Here is a 26,163-nt window from a genome sequence, read left to right as displayed (position 1 = left end):
GTAATGCACGAATCTCAGCTGGAGCATCCATGACACATGGCCATCCAATCTCTGTTTAAAGCCCTCCAAGGAAGGAGAGTCCCCCACCTCTCTTGGGAGCATGTTCCACTGGCAAACAGCTCTTACTGTCAGAAAGTTTTCCCAAATGTTTAGTCAGAATCTCCTTTCTTGTAACTTGAAGCCATTGCCTCAAGTCCTACCCACAAAAGCAGGAGACAACAAGCATGCTCCCTCTTCCATGTGATAGCCCTTACAATATTTGAAGATGGCTATCATATCTCCTCTCAGTCTCCTTTTCCAGGCAAAACACACCCAGCTCCTTCAACCGTTCCTCATCAGTTTTAGTCTACAGACCCTTGATCATCTTGGTTGCCCTCCTCTGCACACGTTCCAGCTTGTCAACATTCTTAAATTATGGTGCCCAGAATTGGACACAGTATTCCAGGTGTTGTCTGACCGAGGCAGAATAGAGTGGGACTATTACTTCCCTTGATCTGGACACTATACTTTTGTCGATGCAACCTAGAACAGCGTTAGTTTTTTTTGCTGCTGTATCATGATAAGCTAGTGGCCCACAAAGACCCCTAGATCCTTTTCACATGTACTGCTAGTAAGTCAGGTGAACCCCCCCCCCCAAATCCTATTATTTGTGCAGCTGGTTCTTCCTGCCTAGGTGCAGAAACTGACATTTGTCCCTATTACCATTCATTTTGTTAGCTTGCGCCCAATTCTCCAATCTGTTAAGGTTATTTTGAATTCTGATTCTGTTTTCTGCGGCATTAGCTACCCCTCCCAGTTTGGTGTCATCTGCGAATTTGATGAGCATCCCCCCAATTCCATCATCCAAGTCATTAATAGAGATGTTGAACAACAACGGGCCCAGGACAGAACCCTGCAGCACCGCACTGGTCACTTTTTTCCATGATAAGCAACCGTTAATGAGTACTCTTTGGGTTCGGTCAATCAAGCAACTACAAATTGGTAATAAACAGCAGGGGGTGGATTTCTTCCAGGAAAAAAGACAGAGAGATAGAAAGTGTAGTGTGATGCAGAGCCAAAACACGTCTGCTTGGGAGCAAGTCTCTGAGTCCCATAGCCCCTTCCTGTGAACAAGGATTGTAGTACAGTGGTACCTCTGGATGCGAACGGGATCCATTCTGGAGCCCCATTCGCATCCAGGGCAGAACGCAACCCGCGTCTGCACGTGTCGTGATTTGCTGCTTCCATGCATGCGCATGACGTCATTTTGAGCGTCTGCGCATGGGCGAGCGGCGAAACCCAGATGTAACGCATTTCGTTACTTCCAGGTTGCCACGGAGCGCAACCCGAAAATGCTCAACCCGAAGCTACTTCAACCCGAGGTATGACTGTAGTCTCAGCTTTGTAGGGAAGACAGGAGCACAGTCACCAGGAAATGAGATTCCAGAGTTTCTGCATGCAAGTTTTTAGTTCTGGGGTTTGGGCTGAGCCTCCTTAAAGTGGAAAAGGCCTAACTGAGATTTGTTGCACAGCTGAGCACCTTGACTCACTAGCAGCGAATTCTCCAACAAGCAACATTTTTTGCTTACTGAAACAGAAAAAGTAACAGCAAGCAATTGGGGAAACCAATCAGAGGCTGCAACCTCTTCTGTTGTTTATATACAGTTGATGTAGTAATGGGGTGTTAGGGGAGGGGTAGTACCTCTAGGGGGACACATTGTGCTCGTTCAGGGGTAGTTTGCCCGTTTTTGGTCCCCCTATCTTGCACTCAGCTCTCACTTGCAGCTCAAGAAGCTGTCAGTATGCAGCAGCAGCCACACCCCTAGAATGGCTAACTGCCAGCTAAACCAGGGGAGGGTAGCCGATGGGTCTCAAACCCTCAGTGATTTAGGGACTTTCCTTGCATGTGAAGAGAGACTCTGGCAGATTGAGCAGACAAGACCAAGAGTGGGTCCAATGGCCAAGAAAGTGGTTTCTGGATGTGCTGTAAAGGGAAGTGGGGCAGGTGAGGTTCCTCCACCGGGAAAAGTAGCCCATCTAGCTCCACTGCCTTACAGGATATCTTCAGGAGAAGAAAAGGCTAAGAAGTAAACTCTACAAAAATCTGGAGCAGAGTCCCTAAAATGGTTGGATGGCACCTTGAACACTTCCTTCCAGCAACTCCTGCAGCCATGTTGGTGCCAAACATTTTGCTCTGCTTTCCTTTGGACATCAGTGAGGCCAAGAGGGCAGTTGTATCATCTGGGCAGCTCAGGACCTCCACACACACACTGCCCAGACTTGCAACCTCAGGAGTACTGCTAATGCAGTGGTTTGACTTCATCCCCGGAGGCATATCTCTTGAGACAGACGGATGCCAACAATTCCATGAACGTAGATTAATTCTTTTTACCAATTAGGTACAACATTTTAAGCTATTTTCCCAAGTAGTAAGATACGCTGTGGTCTAAACCTAGGGCTTGCCAATCAGAAGGTTGGCGGTTTGAATCCCTGCTATGGGGTGAGCTCCCGTTGCTCGGTCCCTGCTCCTGCCAACCTAGCAGTTCGAAAGCACGTTAAGTGCAAGTAGATAAAAGGTACCGCTTCAGCGGCAAGGTAAATGACGTTTCCATGCACTGCTCTGGCTCACCAGAAATGGCTTTGTCATGCTGGCCACATGACCTGGAAGCTGTCTGCGGACAAACGCCAGCTCCCTCGGTCAGTAAAGCAAGATGAGTGCTACAACCCTAGAGTCATCCGCGACTGGACCTAATGGTCAGGGGTCCCTTTACCCTTACAGTTTTGTCACATCACTTATTAAAGAGACATTTAGATGGATATTGCTTCCATTCCTGCCTCTCCTCCCAAAGCTCTGGTGTCTGGGCAGCCCAGGAGCTCCGTAATAAACATTGATTTATTGATTGATTGATGCAAGCCCAGGACCTCCATACACACTGCCCAGGCTTGGGCCCCAGGGAGGTCACTTCAGTGCTGTTAATGCAGCAGTTTGACTTCACCACTGAAGGCATACTCCATTGTCTCTCAACAGACGGATGCCAGCAGTATACATAAATGTAAGCTATCTACAGGTTTTATCATCAAAAGCTGGTAGGAGAATGATCTGTCATTTTATTTCTAAGAAGAAATAGGGAACAGAGTTAGCAAAAGCCTTTGAATGTCATCAGGCATGGAGAGTTTGGAAAACAACAAAAAGGTATCACCAACACATGGCTGTGGCATCTAAACACAAAGACCCAGTGAAGGTACCTCCTACCACAGATAGCAAAGGTAACCAGTGTGATGCCCTTTTTACGTTGTTGGACTACAACTCCATCATCCTTGACCATGCTGGCTGGCTTTTCTCTACTTTCAGGTTAATACAAGTTAAGTTTGTGCCCTTGTGCTTTTTAGGGCTCTCTTTCACCTTCTTGTGGTTGGATGGGAAGACAGCAAAAGCAGGGAAGTGAAGACATGGACAGGCTTCACAAAATGAGAACTATAGGTGGATTTATCTGGCACTCTAGCAGTGATGAGGTAAACGAGGTTGGTAGACAACTTGTTCCTGTCACCTCTTGCACAGATAACAAAAGAAGTGGAGGTTGCAGAACTGGGTTACCAGGAAGGACAGAGAAAGACAGGGAAACAGCAGCAGCAAATAAAACAGTAATTCACACTTTCAAGACATCCTGCCTAATTAACACACACTCACAGAACATTTGAATGTACCTTTTATTAGACTCTCTTATGCCTCCAAGCAGCAGCACAATAAAACAGTTTGTTTGTGCATGGCTGCCTTCCTTGCCCTGATTCAATAGCCAGTCCCCCTCCTTTCAATGTCTGTTAGCCAACAGCAACTACATGGAAGGGGGTGGCCACTTAATGCCTAGAAAAGTCTTTGCTGCAACACAGCATCACATCTAATCAAAATCCTGCTTAGAGAAGTTGGGGCTAGCTTAAGCCGGTAGTAGCAAAAAACACTTTCCCTTTCCTTTTCCATTTTTTGGGTGGGGGCGGGTTCCCACTTAAAACCGTATGAATGTTTCTTTAAAAAGACTATATACAGGCAAGGCTAAAGGCCACTGGCACAGGGGCGAGGTCAAAGGCTGCTAGATTCTACAAGATAAAGAAGAAGGGGCTCAGAGCCAAAACACCAGACCATTTTAATTAATTTTTTAAAAATGAGAGCTTATGAAAATAAAAAAAAAGGTTCTGGTTCAGTTGGCACTTAATCATGAAGGTCTGGTCATGAAGGAAAACACCTGCAGAGGAAAAAGACAGACAGACTTTAGGGAAGGAAAGACACAACACAGGACCCTACCATCTTCCCCTTAACCGAGCCAGAGATTCCAGCTGCTGCCCTTTTGCAGGAAAGTGCAGGCCAATTTGCATGCAAGCAATTCAAGTTGTTGATCAGACCCAAGGAGAAAAAGCCTCCCTCATCATTCCTGTGGTCACAGTAGCCAAGAGAAGCTTTTAATCCTGGGCTCATGGCCAATGCCAAAGGTTGACAGGGGTTAGTCAGCTCATGTAATTGAGTCCTCCTCAGCCAAATTACCTCCAGTCCCTGCCCCACATGAGCACTCAGCATCCTGGACTGACACTGATGCCACTAACTCACCAGCTCAGCGGTTGGTGGCTGTGCGCAGATCTGTGGTCAGGGGGTCATGCTGGATCGTCTGGTGCAGCATGAGAGCGAGCAGCCCAGCGCGGTTGGTCATAGCCATGCGGACGTTCCGCTCCTGCTCAAACAGCTCGTCCAGCTTGTACCACTGACACAAAGGAAGAAGAGGAAAGCAATCACACCTAGCCCATCGTCCAAAGGATTTCCATTAGCTGCAACCCTCCCTGAAATTGACACGCCTATTTCACAGGCAGCATGACAAGGCCATTGTCCTTTTGTGCTGTCCACCCACCCAAGGTCTAACACAAGTTCCCAATCCGTACCACGCGCACTCGCTCCAGGTCCACCTCCGCCCGTCGCAGTTTCTCCCAGCAGTAGTGGCGGTTGCATTTGCGCTTGGGCACGCGGCAGAATTCCCCCGTGAGCTCAAACACGTCTTTTACCATGGGACACCCACACACCTCATCTGCTGACACCTAGGGAAAAGTTGCAGTTGAGATTGAGCAGGATGAAGTCATAGCTGTGGTGTGTGTCTCACTGAAAAATATTCTGCACAAAGATAATCCTAATGGAACACAAGAGAAGAGCAGTTCTACAACCTGTAAAAATTGCATAATTTTCTCATTTTGCATAACTTACTCGGGCTTTACTAGTCATAGGATCAAAGAATCACAAAACTTTAGCCTTAGAAGGGATCCTGAGGGTCATCCAGTCCAACCCCCTGCAATGCAATAATCATAACTACATGACATAATCATACATGACAGATGACCATCCAGCCTTTCAAGGGAGTCAGTTCTGCTGTCATGCAGGACACTGAAGTCCTTTGCTCTCTGAGAATATTGTTCAGTTATACCTCTGGCTTGCCATACTTCCGCAGGCATCACCCATTAGCTTGCAAGTGTATCCGTGCTAGAAACTAAGGCTAGAAACTTGCTTTCCTTATAATGATAGCCAATTCCATGTTCAGTGCTGCATACCATGCTCTCTCTGCACTCTTACTGAATCACCACAGCACAAAGCCCTGGGGAAAGCTCACAACACTGTATTTCACCTAATAGTCCTTCCCCTCCTAAATCTGAATGATGGCCTATCCTAGCCTGTTCCTAAACTACAGTGGACTAGGACCTCACCGGAAGAGCACTCTGTTCCTACCTTGGGGTCACGGGAATGCTCTGGGCACAAGACCTGCAAGCGTTTGCAGTAGGTCTTGCTTTGTGGGTTGTAGACATCACAGAAAAGGCGAGTTGCCCTGGAGAAAAGAATACACACAGGTAAGATTACAAAGTCATGGCCTTATCCTCAGCAAACTTGATAAGAAATGGGTTATTTTTAAAAATGTAAATGAAACTTAAAAAAAATAAAATAATGGAGTGTCAATTCAGGTTAAATGCTAGGAAAGCAAGGTTGCACATCAACACTGTGGAACACACCTTGCTGCCTCACCTGGAGTCAGGCCTGTCCACTCTAATGGGCAGAAGCACTTAAGGGTTCCAGACAGGGGTCTGGAGTTGCCAGAGATTTAAGCAGAGATATTCTACATGCATAGCATGTGTGTCCCAAATTGAGAAGCAAAATTAATTCTGCCTTATCTGAGATCAGAGTTTCTTGATCAGAAAGAGCAGCAGTTGGGGGAAGAGAGAAACCTGACGAATGGGGTTCCTGATTTCCCACAAATACATTTTGAGGTGGGAGAATAACCCTCTCCACAGATTTCACTCCCATTCTGTTTCCCAGATGTTTCCACCCAGTGCTCCACAAAGTAGCTCAAAACCAATATGTGGGAATGCACACAGCAACCCCATCATAACTCGTAAAAGTCAGCAGTAGACCAAGCTATTTAGGAAGACCATTGAAATGAAGATGTTGCTGAGTTTTAAGACAGTATTAGGACCCAATTTATGAGAACACAAGAAGCGCTGTGCTGAATCAGGTCAATGGCCCATCTAGTCCAGCATCCTGTTCTCACAGTGGCCAATCGGATTCCTATGGGAAACCAAGGTGGCCTGAACTACACAATTTCAGTCTACAGTTAGAGATTCACATGCCAACTAAAGGGGGTGAATTCCCCAAACCATAAAACTAGATGTCGGTAAAAGGACACATTCCTTCTTGATATTTAGTTTTCTACATGAAGGTTTTATTTCCCCTGCCCCCTAAGCCCCACCTAACATTGGTAGATCCCACACCCCTTTAATACCTCAGTGAGAACTGGGCCTCCTAGCCTGCTACCTGTTAAGGATGCTTTAGGCTGAAGCATGATGTCTATCTTGACAAGCCAATCCTTTTAATCCACTCTCTCCCATGTACCTGCCCATGTAGGAGTAAAGTGAGGGCTGTCAGTTTCTTTCCAAGTTACAGAGCAGACATTCATTCATTCATAAGCAGATCAGACAGACATCAAATTCAAGATTACATACTCCAAGCACCCTTTTCTTTGCACTAATACCAACTAGCAACATGGGGTACGCTTTTTAAAACCATTTATGCCCATCCACCTTTCATAAAAAGAAAGTGAGCTTGGAGGTGGGCACCCAGTACTGTTGACATAAGGCACTAGGATTCCCTTGTTGCGTAAGTGAGATGCAAAAGTCTCACATTGTTCTGGGAGTGGAAAGGAAGCTATGGATTCCGACTCTTGTAATGGCCTACAGCTACAAACATTAAATATGTATTGGCAAAAACTAGATTTCCACCCAGTGGACAGTATTGGGTTTGGAAAGGGCCATTGCATTTCTTCACAGCTTCTTGTTCCCATCAGGGTAACTATGTAACAAAGGAGCAGAACTGCAAGACAGATGGCACCAGTGGCATACAACCTGGTGAGGAGGGTTTGGTGAACAGCCCATAGCGAAAAGGAACTTGAGAGTTGGGCAGGTAGCTTACCCTTCAATACGTGTTGGATACATAGACCCAAAGGATGTCTGGCTCTCGTACTGCGGGGGATGGGGGGAGACAGACAGAAGAGAAAAACACAGCCATGAAGTCACAGCAGAACAAACATTAAAAGCACCATCAAGTGAAGAAAAGATCCTCCACCTAAGTTCAACTAGCTCTTAACCTTCCAGCCAGTGAGCTAGAAATCCAGTGGACTTCCAAGCCCCACTATGACAGGTGGGCAGGGCTGCTGCAGAAATGATAGGTAGCCCCAGAGTTCCAGGTTCTGACTATAGAAGCCGAGCTCGTTTCCAAGGCATCTAGCCATCAACAGACCTATCCCAACATATTTATGCAACACATTGGCTAAAACTATTTATGGTAGCCAAAATATCATGTGGCCAGCAGTTCCCAAAACATCAGCTATGCAGATAATAGGTTAAATATAGGAGAGGTCAAGCTACAGTGAACAGCGTATTGCATTTCAATACTACCCTTTATTCAGAAATATTTTCATATACATTTGGGGGGGGGTGTAGAAGTTAGTTCTTGAAAATGTAAGTTATTTATTCAGCTTCCTGAACTCAATTGTTCTTTGTACAGAATTTGCATTGTTTTTTTTCATGCAGCTCTGTCTATAGCTGCTTGACAAATGTTAAAGGACAGTAATCTCCCTTGACCCACTGATGGAGCAAATTAGAAAGCTGCTCCGGGGTGGAGGAAAAAACTTTTTTTTCTTTGCCTTATGTGAGTATTAATAACCCTCCACCCCAAAGAAAGAAGAACCGCCGTATTTTATTACACAAGCAGGAATTTAAAAACTGTGTGGGATGAATTAAGTATGAATGAAGAGAGGATTGGTAAAGATCGGAGAATGGAAAAATTTTATGACGCAGTTTTAAAACGGCGTCTTGCAAGACAGGCTTGCTTATGAAAGACGGGGGGAGGAGAACCAGGACTATTTGAAAGTGAACGATGATTGGAATTTGATCTTAACCTGGCAGAGCCCTCTATGAGATATTTTACAAGCCTGGGAAAACGAAAGGGCAGACCGAAGATAAACTTTTGAAGGAGGAGGGGAATGGCGGCTGTCCCTATGAGATATGACTTTTGGAGTGTGTAAAACCCACACAGACGATGTTTGTTTTCAACCTGCCTGTGAAGATTATCAGAGATCGCAAAGAAAGGAATATATGACAACAACAAGAAGATGAAGAAAGTAATAGAGAGACTATCTGGATAGAACTGGATAGAACTGTTTAATTAAAGCAGTAATAGAAGTGATGTTTGGATCCTCGTCCGGAGCTTGATGTATGGGTACCCCCAACAAAATTGAAAAATTTGGCTGTATAATTTGGAATTAATGTGATTTGAAATAATGTGATATAATTGGCCTGTTAATAAAAATTATGTTTTAAAAAAAATTAGAAAGCTGCTCCACAATCCAGCAGAGGAGGCTCTTTGGCTAAGACTTTTCCACATCCTGGGGTTACCTACCACGTCTACCAAACCTTTTTTTAACCCAGTTTCAGGTATGCCACAAAGAACCCTGTTTCAGAGGCTGGATAGCAGCATCTCAATTCAAACACAGGCCCCTGAAGCCCAACACCAAGGTTACCCAGCGCAGAGAAGACAGGCAGCTAACCTTGGCATAGCACCGCTCCATGTGCCGCAGCGCCACCTTGGGGTTGATGGGGTGGCCGCAGGAGACACAGAATATCTGCAAGTCTGTGTCATCACTGTCTCCTTCACTGGTCTGTGGCAGAGGAAAGAGGCAAGCAGGTGTCAGGATTTAGTGGTCAGATTTTTAAAGCAAACAGCATCCCACCCTACAACTCCATGAGGAAGTTCTGAGCAAGCCTGCAGAACTTATAACCCACCAAGGCAAAACCCCCTCAGCCAGACACCTGAAAATCCCACCCCCAGTTTCTGCAGTTCCAGGTAAGCTACAGTACTAAAACATTTAGGAAGCACTTAATAAATAAAGGGATGGGTGCCCTGCTGTGTGCCCAAGAACATTTCCAACACCGTACGTCACTGCTCCTAGCAAAGAACAATACTGGAGGAAACCCAGCCAGATAGGCGGGGTACAAATATATATTTTTTATTATTACTACTACTGCTGCTGCTTTGTTTTCACCCAAATGTAACGCTTGGTCACACCAGGGATTAAACAAGTAAGCTTTGGCATCAATTGAAATCAGCAGATGCTGCCAACCTGAGAATCATAAGGCAAAAGCAAGATGAACTATAGCTTATTTTATCATAAGAATTTATATCCTGCCCCTCGCAATAAAATTCCCAGGGAAATCTGAGTTGTCATTTTCTTTATCCCTTCAGAACATCAGAAATAAATTGCTCTGGACTGGAGCATCAAGCTCACATGCAACCATTCCAGCACTGAATAAGTCACAGGTAGGGCATACCTAGAATAAGGGTATGTTCTCTGTTTAATCTGGGAACAGACCCATGCTGTCAATGTTCACAACTATCTGTGAAATTTACACCCAAATGTATGAAATAAAACACACGTATATAGTTAGGTTGCAAAAGGGCTCTAGTCTAATGCACCCAAGTCCTCCCTGGAAGGTTAAGGAGGTGCTGTTTGCAACCCCCCAAGAGAGGAGGCCTGGCTGCCTGCTCCTTTCTCCTGCACTTCTTCCAGGTACCTCTTCGTCTTCTTTGATGGCTTGCTGCTTGGCCCGGACAATGACAGCCTCCAATTCATGGAATTTGCGCTCCATCTCCTGTAACTTGAGCCGGGCCTGCTGCTGCTCCCGCCGTATCCGCTCTAGTAGCTTCTTGCCATGCTCTTCCGCCACGCATGGACTTTGCTGCCACTGCTGGATGCGCTGCGGGAGGATCTCGTATATGCGGCTGGGAAAGGACAGAAACAAGAGGATGCATGCAACTGAAAACTGGCCAATATGATGGTAACAGGGTGCGTCACACAGCATCACACTGCACAACACAAACCTACAGGATGGGAACATTTTCAGCTCATAAGAAAACCACCCGGAACTCCCACAACTCAAACTGATGCACTTGCTCCCAGTCTTAGGCTGTTATGGGATTCACTTTGCCCATTACTGCATTATGACATTCCTCCTCCCAATCGCCCTTTCAGTTATGTCATAATTACTTCTTTGGGACAGCTGAAGAGCTGAGGCTAAGGTTAAGCATCCAAAGGGCCCAAGTGAGTCCACATTTTAAAAGCCCAAAGTCTCTTTCCTGCCACACAAGCCCCTGCATTACCCAACCCATGCTGGAAAACCAATGAATGGGCAAAGCTGCTAAGAAAAGAAATAAAGCTGCCCCCCAAGGAAGGCTCTCCCACTTACTTTGCTGCCAGCTTCATGCCACATTCATCCGAGCAGTACTTGGAGTTAGTCCGAGCAGCCTGGATGCAGCCAGGGCCAAGGCACTGGTGGAGTGATGATGGGTCTTTGGTGTCCACCCGCTCAGCATGCTTTGACCGGTCGCGATGCTTTTGCTTCTGCTTGTGACGTTTGTATTTCTCCTCCTTCTGCAGGGCAAGAACCAGAGATGACACGGCTAGAATTCACCCACCCTTGCAAGAGCAAAAAGGGACACCGGTGTTTACTCATGACCTTCAAATACAGGCAATCCCATTTACTGCCGCCTATTTCCTACTTCTGTGATTAGGATAGTTTGGCCATAAAGCCAACAGTACATTCATCCAACACTGACACTTCAGGCAGCAATGACCTGCCAGCTGCCTGCACTCCTTTCGCTAACCCTAACACCCCCCCCCCCCCCCGGTAATTATAGCAGGAGAGGTGGAAGGCAGATACGTTTATTCCTTTTGCTATCCTTTTGCAAGGTATCTCCAGCCTGCAGGCTTAATAAGGCCTCCCAGGCCCTTTTGGCCAAACCAAACCAACCAGGGCCAAAACGGGGTTGCAGACAATGCTAATCAGCTAATCAGCAATGCCTGCAAAGTCCTTTGAAGCCCTGATTATTAGCTAATTGCTGAGGCTTTAATGTGCAGCATACGGCTCTCTGCCAGCAGCAGCAATCAATTAATGGTCAGCGCTTGAAGAGAGCTCTACACAGTGGAAGCCCCACAGGTGGCTGGGATTGGCTGCACCATTGAGGAAGCAGGCAGAAGGGGCTTGGATTGGAAGGGCTTCTTCCAGAGGGTTTGAATCTGTGTCTCTCTGCTCACAGTCCAGAACGCTTAGCAACTACACCACAGTGGTTTTATCATCATCTAACAGAAGCCACTGAAGTCTAAAGCAATCACCAAAATGGGTTGTCAGACTAGTTATTTATTGTATTAAAACAACATCTTGTAAATACATTCATATGCTTAGTCTTCTGTCACAAGTCACAATGCAACAACTCTCCTCTTTTATATGTATTTTTGTGTCGCCATGCAATGACTGGATACTTTTCACATTAAAAAATGCATAAGCCAGGACCAGAGCTTCACGTGTACTAGGTCCCAGGTTTAATCTGTGATATATTCAATTAAAAGGAGCAAAGGATAGGGAGAAACACTTCTTGCCAGAGACTCTGGAGGGCAGGGGTGCCATCTCCTAGGAGCTGAGCCCTTTGGGGCCCCCTGATATTTTTGGGAGGGGGCAACCCCACCCCAAAGTCCAAAGGTGGCAGGTGGCAGGAAACAGCCCCAGGCCAATGGCAGCAGGAGGAGCCAAAGCCACAACTATGGAAGCTTGTGCTGCTACTTGTGCTGCTGTGGGGTTCAGCTCTGCCCCAGCTCCTCCAAAGTAGGACAAGCCTGGAGCCAAGTGCAGTGCAGCTTCAATGGCCGCGGCTCCTTCTCCTCTTGCCACGGAGGGGAAGAAGGTGGGAAGCAGCGCCAGACCAGTGGCAATGGCAGCAGCAGAAGGCGTTGCAGCCACTGAAGCCATGCCACTGCTGCAATGCTGCGCCCAGCTTCTCCAACATCACACATTGCCACACACCCACCCCCCAATTCTTCGGAAGGTGGCACCGATGCTGGAGGGCCACTGCCAGTCAGAGTAGAACACCCTTTCTCCAACTGTTGTGGGCTGTAACTCTCACATTCCCTGACTACTGACTATGATGACTGGGGCTGATGGGAGTTGTAGTCTGAAACCTCATAAGGGCCCCATGCTGGGGGAAGCAAGAGTAGACTATACTAGCATAGGTTGGAGGGCTTGGGTAGTTCCAGCCTTAATGCCACTGTGGCCCTGTTGTATGAGATCACTTTCAGTTGTTGGCACATGAAGATGTGGACCAGAGGTATGAAGAAATACCACTCATGACATGTTCTCTCGACCCTTGCCTTCCTTGGCTTGTTTGAGCTTAGCTTTGCTGGAGGGGGCTGGCAGGATTGATCCAGGGAGCAGTTAATGCCTCTTTGCAAAAAGGGCTTGTCCCAACCATCTTGGAAAAGGTGATGGTCCCCTACTCCTCAAGAGCCCCCCTCCCCGGGCCCCAAGGTCCTTGAGAACTCCTGCCCAATTGCTAACATCCCCATTTTAGGCATGGTGCACAAGACAGTTGTGGTTGTGCAACTTCAGGCGTACTTAAATGAAGTAGATTATCTGACCTACTTCAGTCCCAGCCTCCTGAGCAATGATACAGTGGAACAGGGGACTGTGCACTAAATTTGGAACTCTCTCCCCGCAGAGGTGCTGACAGCAATATTGTTGTTAGCCTTCGGTTGTCCAGTCAAGACTTTAACTCTTCTCCCAGGCTTCCAGTTGAGTTGTTGAGGCTGCCCTATGGTTTAAGTTTGGCCTGTTCTGTGTTGTTCATATTGTATGTTCTAATCTAAAATTATATTTAGTTTTAATTTGTGGAAGCCAATTTGAGATCCGTAGTGAAAAACCATCTTAAAATCTCAATAAATAAACAAATATTCTGATTTTACAAGTGTGATTTTGTCCTGTTACATACCCAAAAAAAATTGCAGCTCTGGGAAAAGGCCTGGTCACTAAAAACAAGTCTGGCACTCTTACAGTTGTGACATTTCCCACCCACCATCTAGGATCATACCTTCTTCTCAGACTTCTTCTCCCTCCGCTTGACATGCTTCACTTTCACAGCGCGTTTCCGCAACACAGGATCAAGGAAGGGCGCATCGTCAGTGTCGCTGAGCCACGGCTAAGAGAGGAAAAGAGAGAAAAGTAAAAGGAGTCTTCCAATAAATCTAGATGTGCAAAAGTAGAGGGCCTTTTCTGTGGTCATGCCCGCCCTGTGGAACACCCTCTGGTCAGATGTGAAGGAAATAAAAACTATGTGACTTTTAGAAAACATCCGAAGGCAGTACTGTTTGATGTCGTATTGTGTTTTAATTTGTTGGAAGTTGTCCAGAGTGACTGGGGGAACCCAGTCAGATGGGCAGTATATAAACAACAAATTTTATTATCATTATTACTACTTACTACTACTACAACCTGTGGACTGCAACTCCCACCAGCCCTAGTCAACATGGCCAATGGTCAGGGATGATGGGAGTTGTAATTCAGCAACACCCAGAGGCCCACAGGTTCCCCATTCTCGTGCTAAAAGGATCTGGAGGTTGTCTGGCAGGGTAGTTTGGCTTAAGAAGAGCAGGAAAGCATTTGGTCCCTGCCCCCAAGAAAGAACTGTGTGCAGTCTGAACTTCACATCCTGGTTAACAGCTAGCTTTGTGGAAGAACCCCTAAGAGGTTCCAGGCCAAACCCATATATGCCAGTGCTTGCAATGGTGGCTGCAGCCCTTTCACACCCTTATTTTCTTCCTGGCAGCTGCTATCTATGCTGCAACTTCATCATGCAAACTGAAATCTGGTTTCCCCCCTTTGTAGGACAGTTCATGGCTTTGCATGCTTCACAAAGCAAGAGGGTCACCTTTGTACTGGGCTTTTTAAGTTGGATCAAATAGACGGTTATACTGCCACCTATGGATATCTGCCACGAAGAAGTGTTTCTTTGCCAACCTCTACAACCAGGTATCAGAATGACTGGGATCCAGTCCCAAGTAAACAGAAGAAATAGTAGCCATCTTCAAGTACCTAAATAACTTTCACAGGGAAGATGGAGCAAGTTTGCACTGGAGGAAAGGACCTGAATCAATGGATTCTAGTTACGATGCAGGAGATTCTGACTCAACACCAGGTAGAACTTTCTGATGGTAAGATCTGTTAGATAGTGGAACAGACTCCCTCAGAAGGTGGTGGGCTCTCCTTCATTGGAGGTTTGTAAGCAGAGGTTGGAGAGCCATTCATCATGGATGTTTTAGCTGAGATTTTTGCATTGCACAGGGTTGGACTAGATCAGGCATAGGTAAACTCAGCCCTCCAGATGTATTGAGACTACAATTCCCATCATCCCTGACCACTGGGTCCTGTTAGCTAGGGATCATGGGAGTTGCAGTCCCAAAACATCTGGAGGGCCAGGTTTGCCCATGCCTGGACTAGATGACTCTCAGGGACCCTTCTATGATTCTTCTGGTCAGCAAGAATTGGGTCTTCAATGTCCTATAATATCACAGGTGTCTATCCCATGGTGATGTACTTTCCACCTTCATTGCCATTTAGTTCCAACATCCTAATCTTTGCTTCATTTTTTTTAAAGATCTTGGGATTATTAAAGGTAAAGGTACCCGTGCCGGTACGGGCCAGTCTTGACAGCGCTCATCTCACTCTATAGGCCGGGAGCCAGCGCTGTCCGGAGACACTTGCGGGTCACGTGGCCAGCGTGACAAGCTGCATCTGGCGAGCCAGCGCAGCACACGGAACGCCGTTTACCTTCCCGCTGGTAAGCGGTCCCTATTTATCTACTTGCACCTGCGGTGCTTTCAAACTGCTAGGTTGGCAGGCGCTGGGACCGAACGGCGGGAGCGCACCCCGCCGCGGGAATTCGAACCGCCGACCATGCGATCGGCAAGTCCTAGGCGCTGAGGTTTAACCCACAGCGCCACCCGCTTAACTTACCCTTAAGGTAAGTTATAGCAATTAAATGCAGGCTAAAAAGCAACTGCTGCCTGCCTAGAAAGCAGCTAAGCAGCAGCAACAGCTCTGAATGTTCACAAAGGGTTACCATATTTTTCACCCCATAGGACGCACCGGCCCATAGGACGCACCTGGTTTTTTGGGGGGGAAATAAAGAAAAAAAATTATCCCCCCCCCAGCCGCGGCTTCAGCGCACCCACTTCAGCTGCGCTCCGGGCAGCAGGCTGCTATCCGCAGCCTAGGGAGCCCTGCAGGAACTCCCGCGGGCTCCCCAGGCCTGCTGATAGCTTCCCCTCTTGCTCTCCAAGCTTCAGCGAAAGCCTGCATTCGCCCCATAGGACGCACACAGATTTCCCCTTCATTTTTGGAGGGGGAAAAGTGTGTACTCTAGGGCAAAAAATATGGTACATTCAGTGACGAGCACACAAAGTTCTGCTTGTGTAACAGATTTCCCCTTCCCTCCTCTCCCCACGCATTCCCAAAATCTACTTGCAAAGGTCTCCCAGCCTCCTGGAGATTTCCGGGGGGGGGGGGGCAGCAAGTTAAATTCCATACCACGTGTGGAAGTTTGTTGCACAAACAGAGCTACCATGGTGGATACAACCCAAACATCCCAACTGCTGGGGGCGGGGGTTGTCAGCAGTAGAACATTAATCAACAGTACAGCTTCTGTGAGAGAAATTGTTAGGAGACTTAGAGCGAAGGAATCAGCATCTTGCCCAAAAGCCATGTAAGAGGGCACAGGGCATTGGGTCTGCAAAGCCTTCCTTTAAGACTAAAAGGGGTTTCTCCATTTGCTGGTTGAAATTTACATCTGGTGTGTGAGCTAATTTCTGGCTTTAAGAAGAGTTGATCGTTTGAGGGCTGAAGATAAAGCAAGTATACTCCAATTGTTGGAACCAATAGTTTTAAAAAAAATCAAGGGAGTTCTGAGTGCTAGGATCCCTATTTTCTTTATGTTTAGTTCTCTGTTATCCTTACGAAAGTATTGCTTTGAAATGGAATTTTGCTACTTCATATTTCATCTATGGGAAAGGATTGTGTTTTGATAAGAAATAACGCTGTGAAGATCTTAAGTTGGATAAGGAAGATTGAAGATCTTAAGGTGGAGACTGAATTGTTACTAGGATCAAGAACATTCAGTATGACAAATACATCACTGGACGTTCCATTGACTGTTGACAACCTTCAGCAAATGTTTGAAGAGCAAATAAAAATGATTAGAGCTAAGACTGATGAAATAGTGAATGAAAGTGGTCCATAGAAGGATGAAATGGAAAGTGGAATCCAAGAGGATACAGAGACTTCAGAATAGAATATGGATAAAGGATTGCCAGAACAGGAGGGTGAAAAGGTAGAGACGGTGAAATGGAAGTCTTACATACAGGTGCTTGGAGGAATGAAATAGCCAAATGGGAGAGTTGCAATGTTGGAGGAATGGAATGAAGCCATGGGTGGAGAGATGAAGTGACACCCTAAGCTGACAGAAGTAAGAGTTGAGAGAGAAAATACTCTGTGTACAACTTGATGTGAATTCAGAGGAAAAAGCTATCAGGCCTCCAGTGCTTTTCCTAGAAAAAGAATGGAAGAAACATAGCTGGAAGAGATCGTTTTTGAAAAAAATCAAGATGGAAAACCACAGCAAATTGATGACATTCATTAATAATAATTAGTGATCCCCTTTTGGACTTTTTGTGTAAAAAGGAAAATGAATTAATCTATTTGGGTCAAAAGACTGGAAAATATTGCCTAACAGAATGCAGATCAGTTGGGTGTCATTTTAGAGTGAATATTTTGAATAATTTCTTTTATTCAAAAGGTGGGAAATCAGAAAGTTTTTTCCCTTCTTGTTGTTGTTTTTCTTCTTTTTCTTTGCTTTTCCTTTGGTGTTTTCTGTTCTCTTTCTCTCTGTTTATTTATTTATTTATTTTAATCCAAAAATATTTCTTTATGAAAAAAATTAATTAAAATTTGGCTTTTTAAAAAAAGGAATGGAAGTCCCACAGGCAGACCCATATGTTGTTAAGTAAGAGCTTCTGGGAAACAAAGAAGCAAAGGGGCTGGGAATCAAGAGCAACAAGAGGGTCTGTGTAAGCAGTCAGCTAAATAGTAAACACTCAAGAGGAAAAGGGCTAGAGAGTTTAGAGACCTGAGGGAAAGATGGCTTAAAATGAGGAAACAAGGTGAGCCACAGAAGCAGCAACAAAAAGCAGACCTGAGGATAGATTTCAATAGTTGAACGTGGATAAGCAGGGAACCATTTAGCCATGTTTTTTGGCTATATTTCTCCAGCGTACCTGATTTGAGTAATTTCAGAACACAGAATAAGAGATGATGCGGGGCAAGAAAGAGGCAACCCAGAACACATCCTGTCCTAGGACACAGCTTTTTGACATCAGTATGCATGAGCCCTGCCAACTCGACCAAGGAATCCCAAGGGAACAGGTCCAGCACAGGTCTCACCAGGTTCTGGTCATCGAAGGCCCCTGAACAAAGCTCCTGATACAAATCGGGATCTATGTGCAGATCGTCATCCGACAGGGGTTCAGGTGTGGCAGCCGATTCTAGCTGTTCCTTTAGCATCTGCAGATCATCCTCCCGCCCCCGTAACATCTATTGAGCATTAGGGTAAGTGGGGGTGGGAGAGGGAGGGGAAAGCAGTGAGAGAAAAAGGAGAAAAGAAGAAAGAGAGGAAAGCATTAAAGAAGCCATCTATCTGGCTTCAAAAGCATAATGCATTGAAACAGCACAGACGTGAGCACACCCCTCCCTTCCTGAGCACAGCTTTGGTGAACAGAAAACAGAACTCACTGAAGATCAAAGCAGCAAAGTGTGAGAAGCAGAAATATAGAGAAAAAGAGAGAGAGAGAGAGAGAGAGAGAGAGAGAGAGAGAGAGAGAGAATCCCAACACCCGCTTATTTCCCAAAATCAGTAAGAGAGAAGAAGCTCAGTCATTTAAAAAAAAAGCAGGGCTGAAGTGTCCAACAAAAAAACCTGCAATTGAGAATGCATCCAAACTGGACTCCGAGATTGCACACTCACTTTCCTTGGAGTTAAGCCCAACTGAACTCAGCAGGACCTTACTTCCAAGTAAACATGTACAGGAATGCACTGCCACATACCAAGTTATCTCAACTACACCCCACTAACTATTAGGCTGCCTCCGAACATAAGAGCAGAACAAGGTGGAAATGATGTGGCATAATGGACCATCTCACTTCAAGACAGGTGAGGGTTATCTTTTAATATATATTTATGGCTATCCTTTTTGAATACACCCTGCAAGGGGGATAAAATCAACATGGAGTAAGCCAGATCATACATTTTCTCCCTGCTATGCTACATTCCTTCCAGAAGGGAGATTTTTTTGTTCTACATGTACTCCATCTGCAATCTGAAGTAGCACAGTCCACTCAACCACTCCCAGATTTTTTTCCACCTTATTTTGCTGTGTGCATAGACCAGGTCTCATTCTGCTTCCCCTATCTAGGGGGGAAAAACCAGGAGTCCCAACTGAACACTCAACTATTTTAGGTCCCGTTTTTAATGAAAAAGAAAAAAAAGAAAGAAAAAAAACTGGAGGGAAAAAGGAAACTTACCGAAGCTGGAAAATATTTATAGGACTCCTAGGAAGAAAAGAACGGGAAACAAAAATCACGTGTGAGCTACACACAAATCAACAGCTTGAATTTGAGGTGGCTGCTCCTCTGGGGTGGAGCAGCCAAGAAAGTGACCCACAGAGAAAAGCATGCAATGATCTCTGGGCAGAAAGCGCCCACCGGAATACTCACCCGAGCCCGAACCTGGCACTGCCTCAGCCGGCACTTCTGGCGGATTTTGTTGGGGCCCCCAAATTTCTTCATGTCACGGCAGAAATCACACTGTCCACAGTCCTCTGTGCGCCTGCAGGCCTCGCATTCACCACACATGCGCGCTGAGCGCTTGATCTGCTGCTGATTTTAAAAAATGAAAGGAAGTGGGGAGAGATGAGTATGTGGAGGCTATCTAGAGGGATCGCTGGAGTTATTTGTTAAAATTTTGTAACCTGATCTTCCTCCAAAGTGTTCGATATGGCATACATATTATCAGAGAGCAAGACAAGAGAGCAAGACCCATATGGAGCATGTTAAAATATTCCAGCACATGTGAGACAGCCCAAATTGTCACAAAGATCAAATGGTGAAACTGAGGGTTCCCCTTTTCTCAACAAGAGGAAAAGCACTCCTGGCCACAGGAACCTGAGGGATCCACAGCAATGTCCTTAACTTGGGCACGAGGTGGTAGTTACTACTTACTTACTCAGATCTATCAAACATGCCTCAGATTTATAGAGCCAGATACTGCCAGCCATGAAACCTGCAAATGAGCTTAAGTACTCCCTTTCCTTCCTCACATCATCCAGAAACCTCAATTATCAGCAACACAGGAAGTTCACAAGCAGAGTAGGAGTGGAATGGCCTTCCACTATTGTTTATTCACAGCATGCATTCATTCTGTCCATGGAGATTCCATTCAGCTATTGTGGCTGATAAGACACGTATACACAACAGATCGTATACTGATAAACATATATTATACTACAGCACAATCCCATACTCAGAAGAAAACCCCACTTAGTACAAAGGGGCCTATTTCCAGGTGAGTACAGGATTGCAACCTTAACCTGCCTGCTTTTTAAAAAAGTGGCTCTCATCAATGTGCGTATTTAACCTTCAGGGTTCATCACATAAGAGTCCAAACAAGCTAACACTATACATTATTATCTAGGCAGGAGGGGAAATTTGAGGCAACAACTATACGTGACTTAAATCCTTGCTGGGGAACCTGTTGCTGGACTCCCATTCCCCCCAGTCAGCATGGCCAATGGTCAGCTATGATAGGAGTCAGAATTCAACATCTGGAGGGTCACAGGCTCCCCACCCCTGACTTAAACAGGATATCAGATGTGAAAATGTTTATGCAGAGCCAAATGATCATTTTAACTGCACCATATTTGTAGGCTTTCCAAGTGAACATCCAGGGCCTGTTACTAGAGAGCTGCAATGCCTACTTGCAACCGGGCTCTCTGTGCGAACATGCTTGCTCGCTTGCCCATAACACTGCTACCTGCACCCCAGTCCTGTACAAAACATTTCAAGGTCCAAAGAAATACTGACAGGAGAGCAGCAGGATGGAAGGGGGGGCATACATTTCCCAAGCATTTAATATGTGCCGTCTTAAAACGCTATTATAGTCCCATGCCACTGTTCACTAAATTTTTAGATTCTTGTGTTATAATTTTATGGATTGATTGTATTAATGCTTTGAATTTTGTACACCACTCTGTAATATTTTCTCTCAGAAAAGCAGTATATAAATAATAATTATAATGAAGAAAGAAACTCCAGACTGCCTTCTCCAAGCAGGTGAACTGCAGCAATCAGAGGAAATTCTAAAATTATATATGTAATTGTATATGTAAATGTTTTATGTATGTTTTTAAAATAATGCAAATTGCTTTGTGATGCCTCATGGGAAGCAGTTCATAAATAAACTATATAAATGAGTAATAAAATTATCCGTTAGTGCTGGTCAAGACCCCACAAATCCTGGGTTCTAGCCTCTATTGGAAGCAAGTCCTTTAGCTTGATAACCAGCTTTGAATAAAAGGATTCAGCCAGAGGAAAGCAGATTGGGGGGGGGGGGAGATGTGTTGGAGATTAGGCATAAAGAGATGGTAACCAATCTCTTGGAAGATTTGCCGCAAAATGAATGCTGCTTAGTTGTTACAGCAAGTGTTCCACTTGAGCAGAGGTGAGTGAACATCCCAAAGAAGTCTGAAGCAGGTATTACAGCAAATGCATCAAAAATCTCTAAGCCCACAAAGAGACCTGGACTAGTTGCTCTCATTTGCTCTTTTATTTTTTCTGTTGTTTTTATGTTCAATATATGAATTTCACTTTTATCTGCTATATAAATGCTTTTTGCAATAAATAGCAGGATAAATAAATAGAATTAGAAATGTTTTAAATAAATGGCTTGAAGAATTGTATTTTTAAATAAATGGCTTATTTTAAATAAATGGCTTGAAGAATGGCTTGAAGTCCACACACCGTTTGCTACAGCCCCATGGTCTTCTATAATGATTTCACCTTCATGCTGTCCAATCAAGAACAGACAAGGGAGGCAAAAAGCTGGACAGGAGCATTTACCTGTACTACATGAAACAGTCAAACAATGACTGTTGGGAGTAGGCAGTTGCCCCACAGTTCTGAACCCAAACACTCAACATTCTGGAGTTGGAATGCCAGGCCCTGCACAGGTGTGACTGAACTCTGCTCCCTTTCAGTGCTAAAACACTTACTTTTGAGCTGCGACTCTGCTCTAATGCCAGTTCTTGGGCCTTTGCACGCAGCTCGTCCTTCTCGGCACGTTCACGTTCACCCTCACGATCCTTCTCCTTGGACTTTTTGTGCCTGTACCGGATCTCAAGGGTTGGGTCTCTCTCTGTAGAGCAGAAAGGAAAATTAGCTAAGAGAACCCACATGGTTCAACTCTTGGACCAGAGAGTAGTGGGCAAATACAGGCAGATGTAGTCCTTTCTCTGAATCTAAGTTGGCCTGGACCAGCAAGTAGTTTGAAAAAAGTCTTGTGTATGATATACTGAACTACACAGAGGGAGATCAAGGTATAAAACTTTAATAAATTAACTCCAGTGGTTACTTCGGTTTCTGGCTACATCACGAGTCACTGGCAGTAGCTGCTTGCTGCCCTCCACAGGCAGCGAGGAGATTCAGGCAGGGGAAAACCAGGATTTATGAGGCAAAAATCCTTGCAATGTTCCCCAGTTGGGTCTGGGGAGCTCACTGCATCCCACTGTGCCGCCAAGCCCGTGTCTGCCAACTTGAAAGGCAGAGCAGCATGGACGAGCCTCCATCTCCAGCATGATTTGTGGCTGGTTCCTCCATAATTTGGACAATTGGCATTAATTGAGAGGCACCCCTGAACCGACATATGCTAATGGCCAGCGATCAGTCAGCTGCCGAAAGATCTGGACTTTGGCTCTTTGAAGGTATCTGAATGTTTTCTTTGAAGCTTGAGAACCCTTAACAGCCAGGAAAAGAAGGGAGGACAAGGTGCTTTGTGCTTTCTTGTGATTTTCAAATTGTCTCCTTTTTTCCTATCCTCCCCTGCATAATGAAAAGGACGTGTGTAGCCGCAGCTGTTATTTTGTTTGTTACTTCAGAAAAGAGGGAGGAGGCTTTTGATTTATGCTCAACAAAAAAATTAACAAAGTTTTATAATGCCCTCCTCCCCAACCGAGGATGAATGGACTTTATTTAAAATTATTCCTGAGCTGCTGTTGGAGGAATGAAGTGGGTGGGGGGAGAATGAACTGCTGCCAAACAGGTGTAGTAAAGAGGCTGAATTTGAGAAAAGATCTTACTTTTAACTGTGTGCCGAGGAAGAACTCCAGAGCGGAATTTTAATGCCGGAGTTTGGATATTCATTCTATGAGTTTTTTATGTTTGCAGCTCGAACGCTAGTCCGTAAACAGTGGAAGGAATGTAATGTGACCTAGCACCATCCAGATAAACACTGCAAAGAACTGAACAATGGAAGATAATAATTAACTCTCCCAGCACACCAGGTCTGGAACAACAATGTATATACACATGTGAAATGGACTATTTATTTATAAGATTTAACGGAGGTGCTGTTTGTAAGGTGAAAAAAGCAGCCAGCTGGGAGAATGGTTTAACGGCAAGTGAACGATAGCAACTGGACTCTAAATAAGAGGAAATGGTGATGATCATATGTTCAGAACAGGAGCAGGAAACCTGATTTTAAGAAACTGTATTAAACTAATTTAATTTGGTTTGATTTGTAATAATTTGGAAAAATTAATAAAAACTTTTTTTGAAAAAATCCTTAATAAAAAAGGCACATGGCAAGCTACAGTTTATAGCCACGTTGCACTTATTTTACAATGACCTTAATAAGAAATTATCACTCTTAAAATGTTTTACAAGAAGAGCCAGGCTGCAAAAAGACAGTCTATTCAAGCTCAGATTGCTTCCAACAAATTAAGCTTCTTTTTACTTACCTCCATTCCAGATTCTGCAGCATTTCCCCATCATATTTGCAAACATCAGTGACAATAATAAATGTATAGCTTTGTAAGCAAAATCAAGGCATTCCACGTTTCTAATACACTATCTGAAGGACCCAAACACAGGACTTTGCCAGTTATACAGGGACTAGCCCAGTCTCAATACTATCTTGTTTGTAAACTCACCTCGGCACTGCATGCAGTACCATTCCCGTATGGCCTTTGCCATCTTCTCAGTAATGTTAATGCAGTGGCCATGGAACCATTCGTTGCAGTGATCGCAGCCTCTGGGATGGGGAGGGGGGCAAAGAAAGGGAAAGGTGAGGATTCCCTAACTCAGCTTCTTGGCAGCCAGGTTTCAGAACATTACAACTTTCTGCATACCCTCCCAGTAAGCTCCTTTTTCGACACAACTGCAGCCTTCAGAAAGAATACCCTTCGCTCTGACCGCCCCACACTGCTCCTCAAGATCTACCACAGCTGAACCGGACCCAGAGCAGTCCCCCCGCCCCCGCGTCCAGCATACAGAGGCGAGGCCCCGCGCAGCCCACGAGCAATCCATCCCTCAGCCCAGCCTGTCCCTTCCGCCCCTCGCAGCTCCTCGGGGACTCACATCATGAAACAGTTGATATCCGGTTTGCGGCAGATGCAGTAGACGGGGGCATTTTCTCCATTCTCCGACTTGGACTCCTCACCCAGAACAGCCAGGTCGGGATCAGAAAATTCATCCTGGGGAGCGAAGGACAGAAGGAAAGGTGAGCGGGGCTGCCTGGCGGAGAGCTCCCTCCTCCTCCGAAGCAGCCGCCCCCCCCCCCGGAGCCCCCTTCCCTCGCGGGGCGCCGCCTTCCCCGCCGCGCGCGCTCACCATGGTGTCCCTTGTTCTGGCCTGCGAAGAGGAAGCCCAATCGACTTCCCGCCCCCCGCCCTCCATTTCCGTTTCCGCTTTCGCCCGAGCAAGGAGAGAAACAACATCCGGGTCTCCAGCGCCTCCCCCGCCCTTTACAAAGATGGCCGCCTCTTCCACGCCACACGAAGACGGTGGTCCGTCTCTTACGAGGGCGCTGCCTTCTTCCTGCTTGCCAGTGACAAAAATGTCCGTTGTTCGCTTCAAGGGGTTTGCACAGTTCAGCTTTCGAACAGGAAGTGGCCATCTTTGATGGTGGCAGCACTCAGGCTAGATAAATAGAACGAATCGCGATCAGGCGAGGGAGGTTACTGGGTCTTATTTTGTGTTTTTTATCTTGTATTTCTATGTTGTGAATCGCCCTGAGATCTACAGACAAGGGGCCTATACAAATTTAGCAATAATAATAATAATGGTGAGTTCGGTTTTTAAAAAAGGAAAAAAACTGGTAAACAAGAGTGTAATTGTTAATGGATGTCACTGCATACTTCCAAGTGTAAAAATACCGAGTGGTTGTGATTTTAAAATACTTCTGCCCTTCTTAAATATTTGTCAGTGCTCAAGATGAGATAATTATGGTTTTCTATTTCCATTGATGCTACCCAAAACCAATACGATAAGCTAGATTTTGAGCAGATCATATTTATGCAGGTCATTTTCACCTTTCCTTGTCACACTTAGTTCCTTTTTGATCTCTGAAACTAATAGGCAGGGATAATATTCTAGGAATCCTGCTCAGCATATCCATCCTTCAGCCATAACTACAGCAGGGACAAAGGTGTTGCAGGGGAGGAGCACTGGGTGAGAGGAAGCTTTAGTTAAGAGTCAAAGGAAATTAATCTCATTAAAAAATGAACACAGAATTTCACATACTTAAACTTAAATTTAACTTCAAAATTTATTTTCCCCCCAGGTGTGGAGTTGTATGGATTTTTTTAAAGCGTTTAAGAAGGATTTTACACATGGCAGGTGTTTCAAGTCTTGTTTGTTTTTTAACCTTAGAGTTGATAGAAGCATTGTTGTATGTGATGTGCATCTTTCTCTCCAATTATTTCACCACTCAAGCAGGTTTTGCAAGGTTTGCCAATCCTGCTAAAACCTGTTTGAGCAGAGGTAACAGTGAAACAAAATAAATAACTGCGCCCTTCAGATGATTACCTGGTTTGCATGTAACAGTAAGCCATAAACAATGGCTCACTGTAAGCAAGGAACAGACTGGTGCACACTGCTCAGTTGTGCCCAGCCTTCTTGTCTTTTTGTGTGCCAGGAGAAAATAAGCCGGAGTACTGGCTTAGCATCATATGCACTAGCAGTAAGCAAGAACAAACCTTGACTTCTGCTTTATCTAGAGTGAAATAAACTAGGAGTACAGTGGTACCTCGGGTTACATACTCTTCAGGTTACAAACTCCGCTAACGCAAAAATTGTGCTTCAGGTTAAGAACTTTGCTTCAGAATGAGAACAGAAATCGTGCTTCGGCGGTGCAGCAGCAGGAGGCGGCCCCATTAGCTAAAGTGGTGCTTCAGGTTAAGAACAGTTTCAGGTTAAGAACAGACCTCCGGAACGAATTAAGTACTTAACCCGAGGTACCACTGTACTGGTTTGCATGTAAAGTTAGGCCAGCACTCTGGTTTATTTCCTCTTGACACAGCACAAGAAGAAGAGGGTGGGTGACTGAGCAACATGCCCTAGCCAACATGTTTCTCAAGGGCAGTAAGCTATGATTTGTTTCATACCATGGCTTAGCATTATGTGTGA

General features: G+C 45.3%; 1 protein-coding gene across 7 annotated transcripts; it reads right to left on the bottom strand.

The window, feature by feature from the left end:
• Window positions 1-3,673: 3,673 nt before the first annotated feature.
• CXXC1 (CXXC finger protein 1) lies at window positions 3,674-24,668 on the bottom strand. 7 transcript variants are annotated; one of them, XM_083719057.1, is made up of 16 exons: window positions 24,367-24,668; window positions 24,115-24,230; window positions 23,688-23,788; window positions 21,753-21,895; window positions 19,201-19,362; window positions 19,009-19,035; window positions 17,872-18,021; window positions 13,469-13,576; window positions 10,798-10,982; window positions 10,126-10,333; window positions 9,102-9,212; window positions 7,466-7,515; window positions 5,735-5,831; window positions 4,903-5,055; window positions 4,577-4,727; window positions 3,674-4,217 (listed from the first exon to the last, which is right to left on the bottom strand). In XM_083719057.1, the coding sequence occupies exons 1-15, from the start codon at window positions 24,430-24,432 to the stop codon at window positions 4,581-4,583; spliced, it is 1,824 nt and encodes a 607-aa protein (XP_083575183.1). In that variant the 5' UTR covers window positions 24,433-24,668; the 3' UTR covers window positions 3,674-4,217; window positions 4,577-4,580. The 7 variants fall into 7 exon arrangements, with proteins under 7 accessions (XP_083575183.1, XP_083575177.1, XP_083575181.1 ...); XM_083719051.1 differs by having other exon boundaries at window positions 19,201-19,359; window positions 24,367-24,508; XM_083719055.1 differs by lacking the exon at window positions 17,872-18,021 and having other exon boundaries at window positions 19,201-19,359; window positions 24,367-24,508.
• Window positions 24,669-26,163: the final 1,495 nt, after the last annotated feature.

Source organism: Podarcis gaigeae, assembly GCF_964106915.1.
Source record: "Podarcis gaigeae genome assembly, chromosome: 17".
Taxonomy (NCBI): Eukaryota; Metazoa; Chordata; class Lepidosauria; order Squamata; family Lacertidae; genus Podarcis; species Podarcis gaigeae.
Note: the sequence above shows the minus strand (reverse complement) of the source record. Positions and strands in the feature narration are given on the sequence as shown.

Excerpts from the sequence above, each read along its gene's own strand:
- CXXC1 (XM_083719057.1), bottom strand. The coding sequence starts at position 24,432 with ATGGAGGGCGGGGGGCGGGAAGTCGATTGGGCTTCCTCTTCGCAGGCC. Across the intron at positions 21,896-23,687 it reads GTACTGCATGCAGTGCCGAG|AGAGAGACCCAACCCTTGAG; the intron begins GTGAGTTTACAA and ends TCTGCTCTACAG. Across the intron at positions 19,036-19,200 it reads AGTGCCAGGTTCGGGCTCGG|GAGTCCTATAAATATTTTCC; the intron begins GTGAGTATTCCG and ends TTTTCTTCCTAG.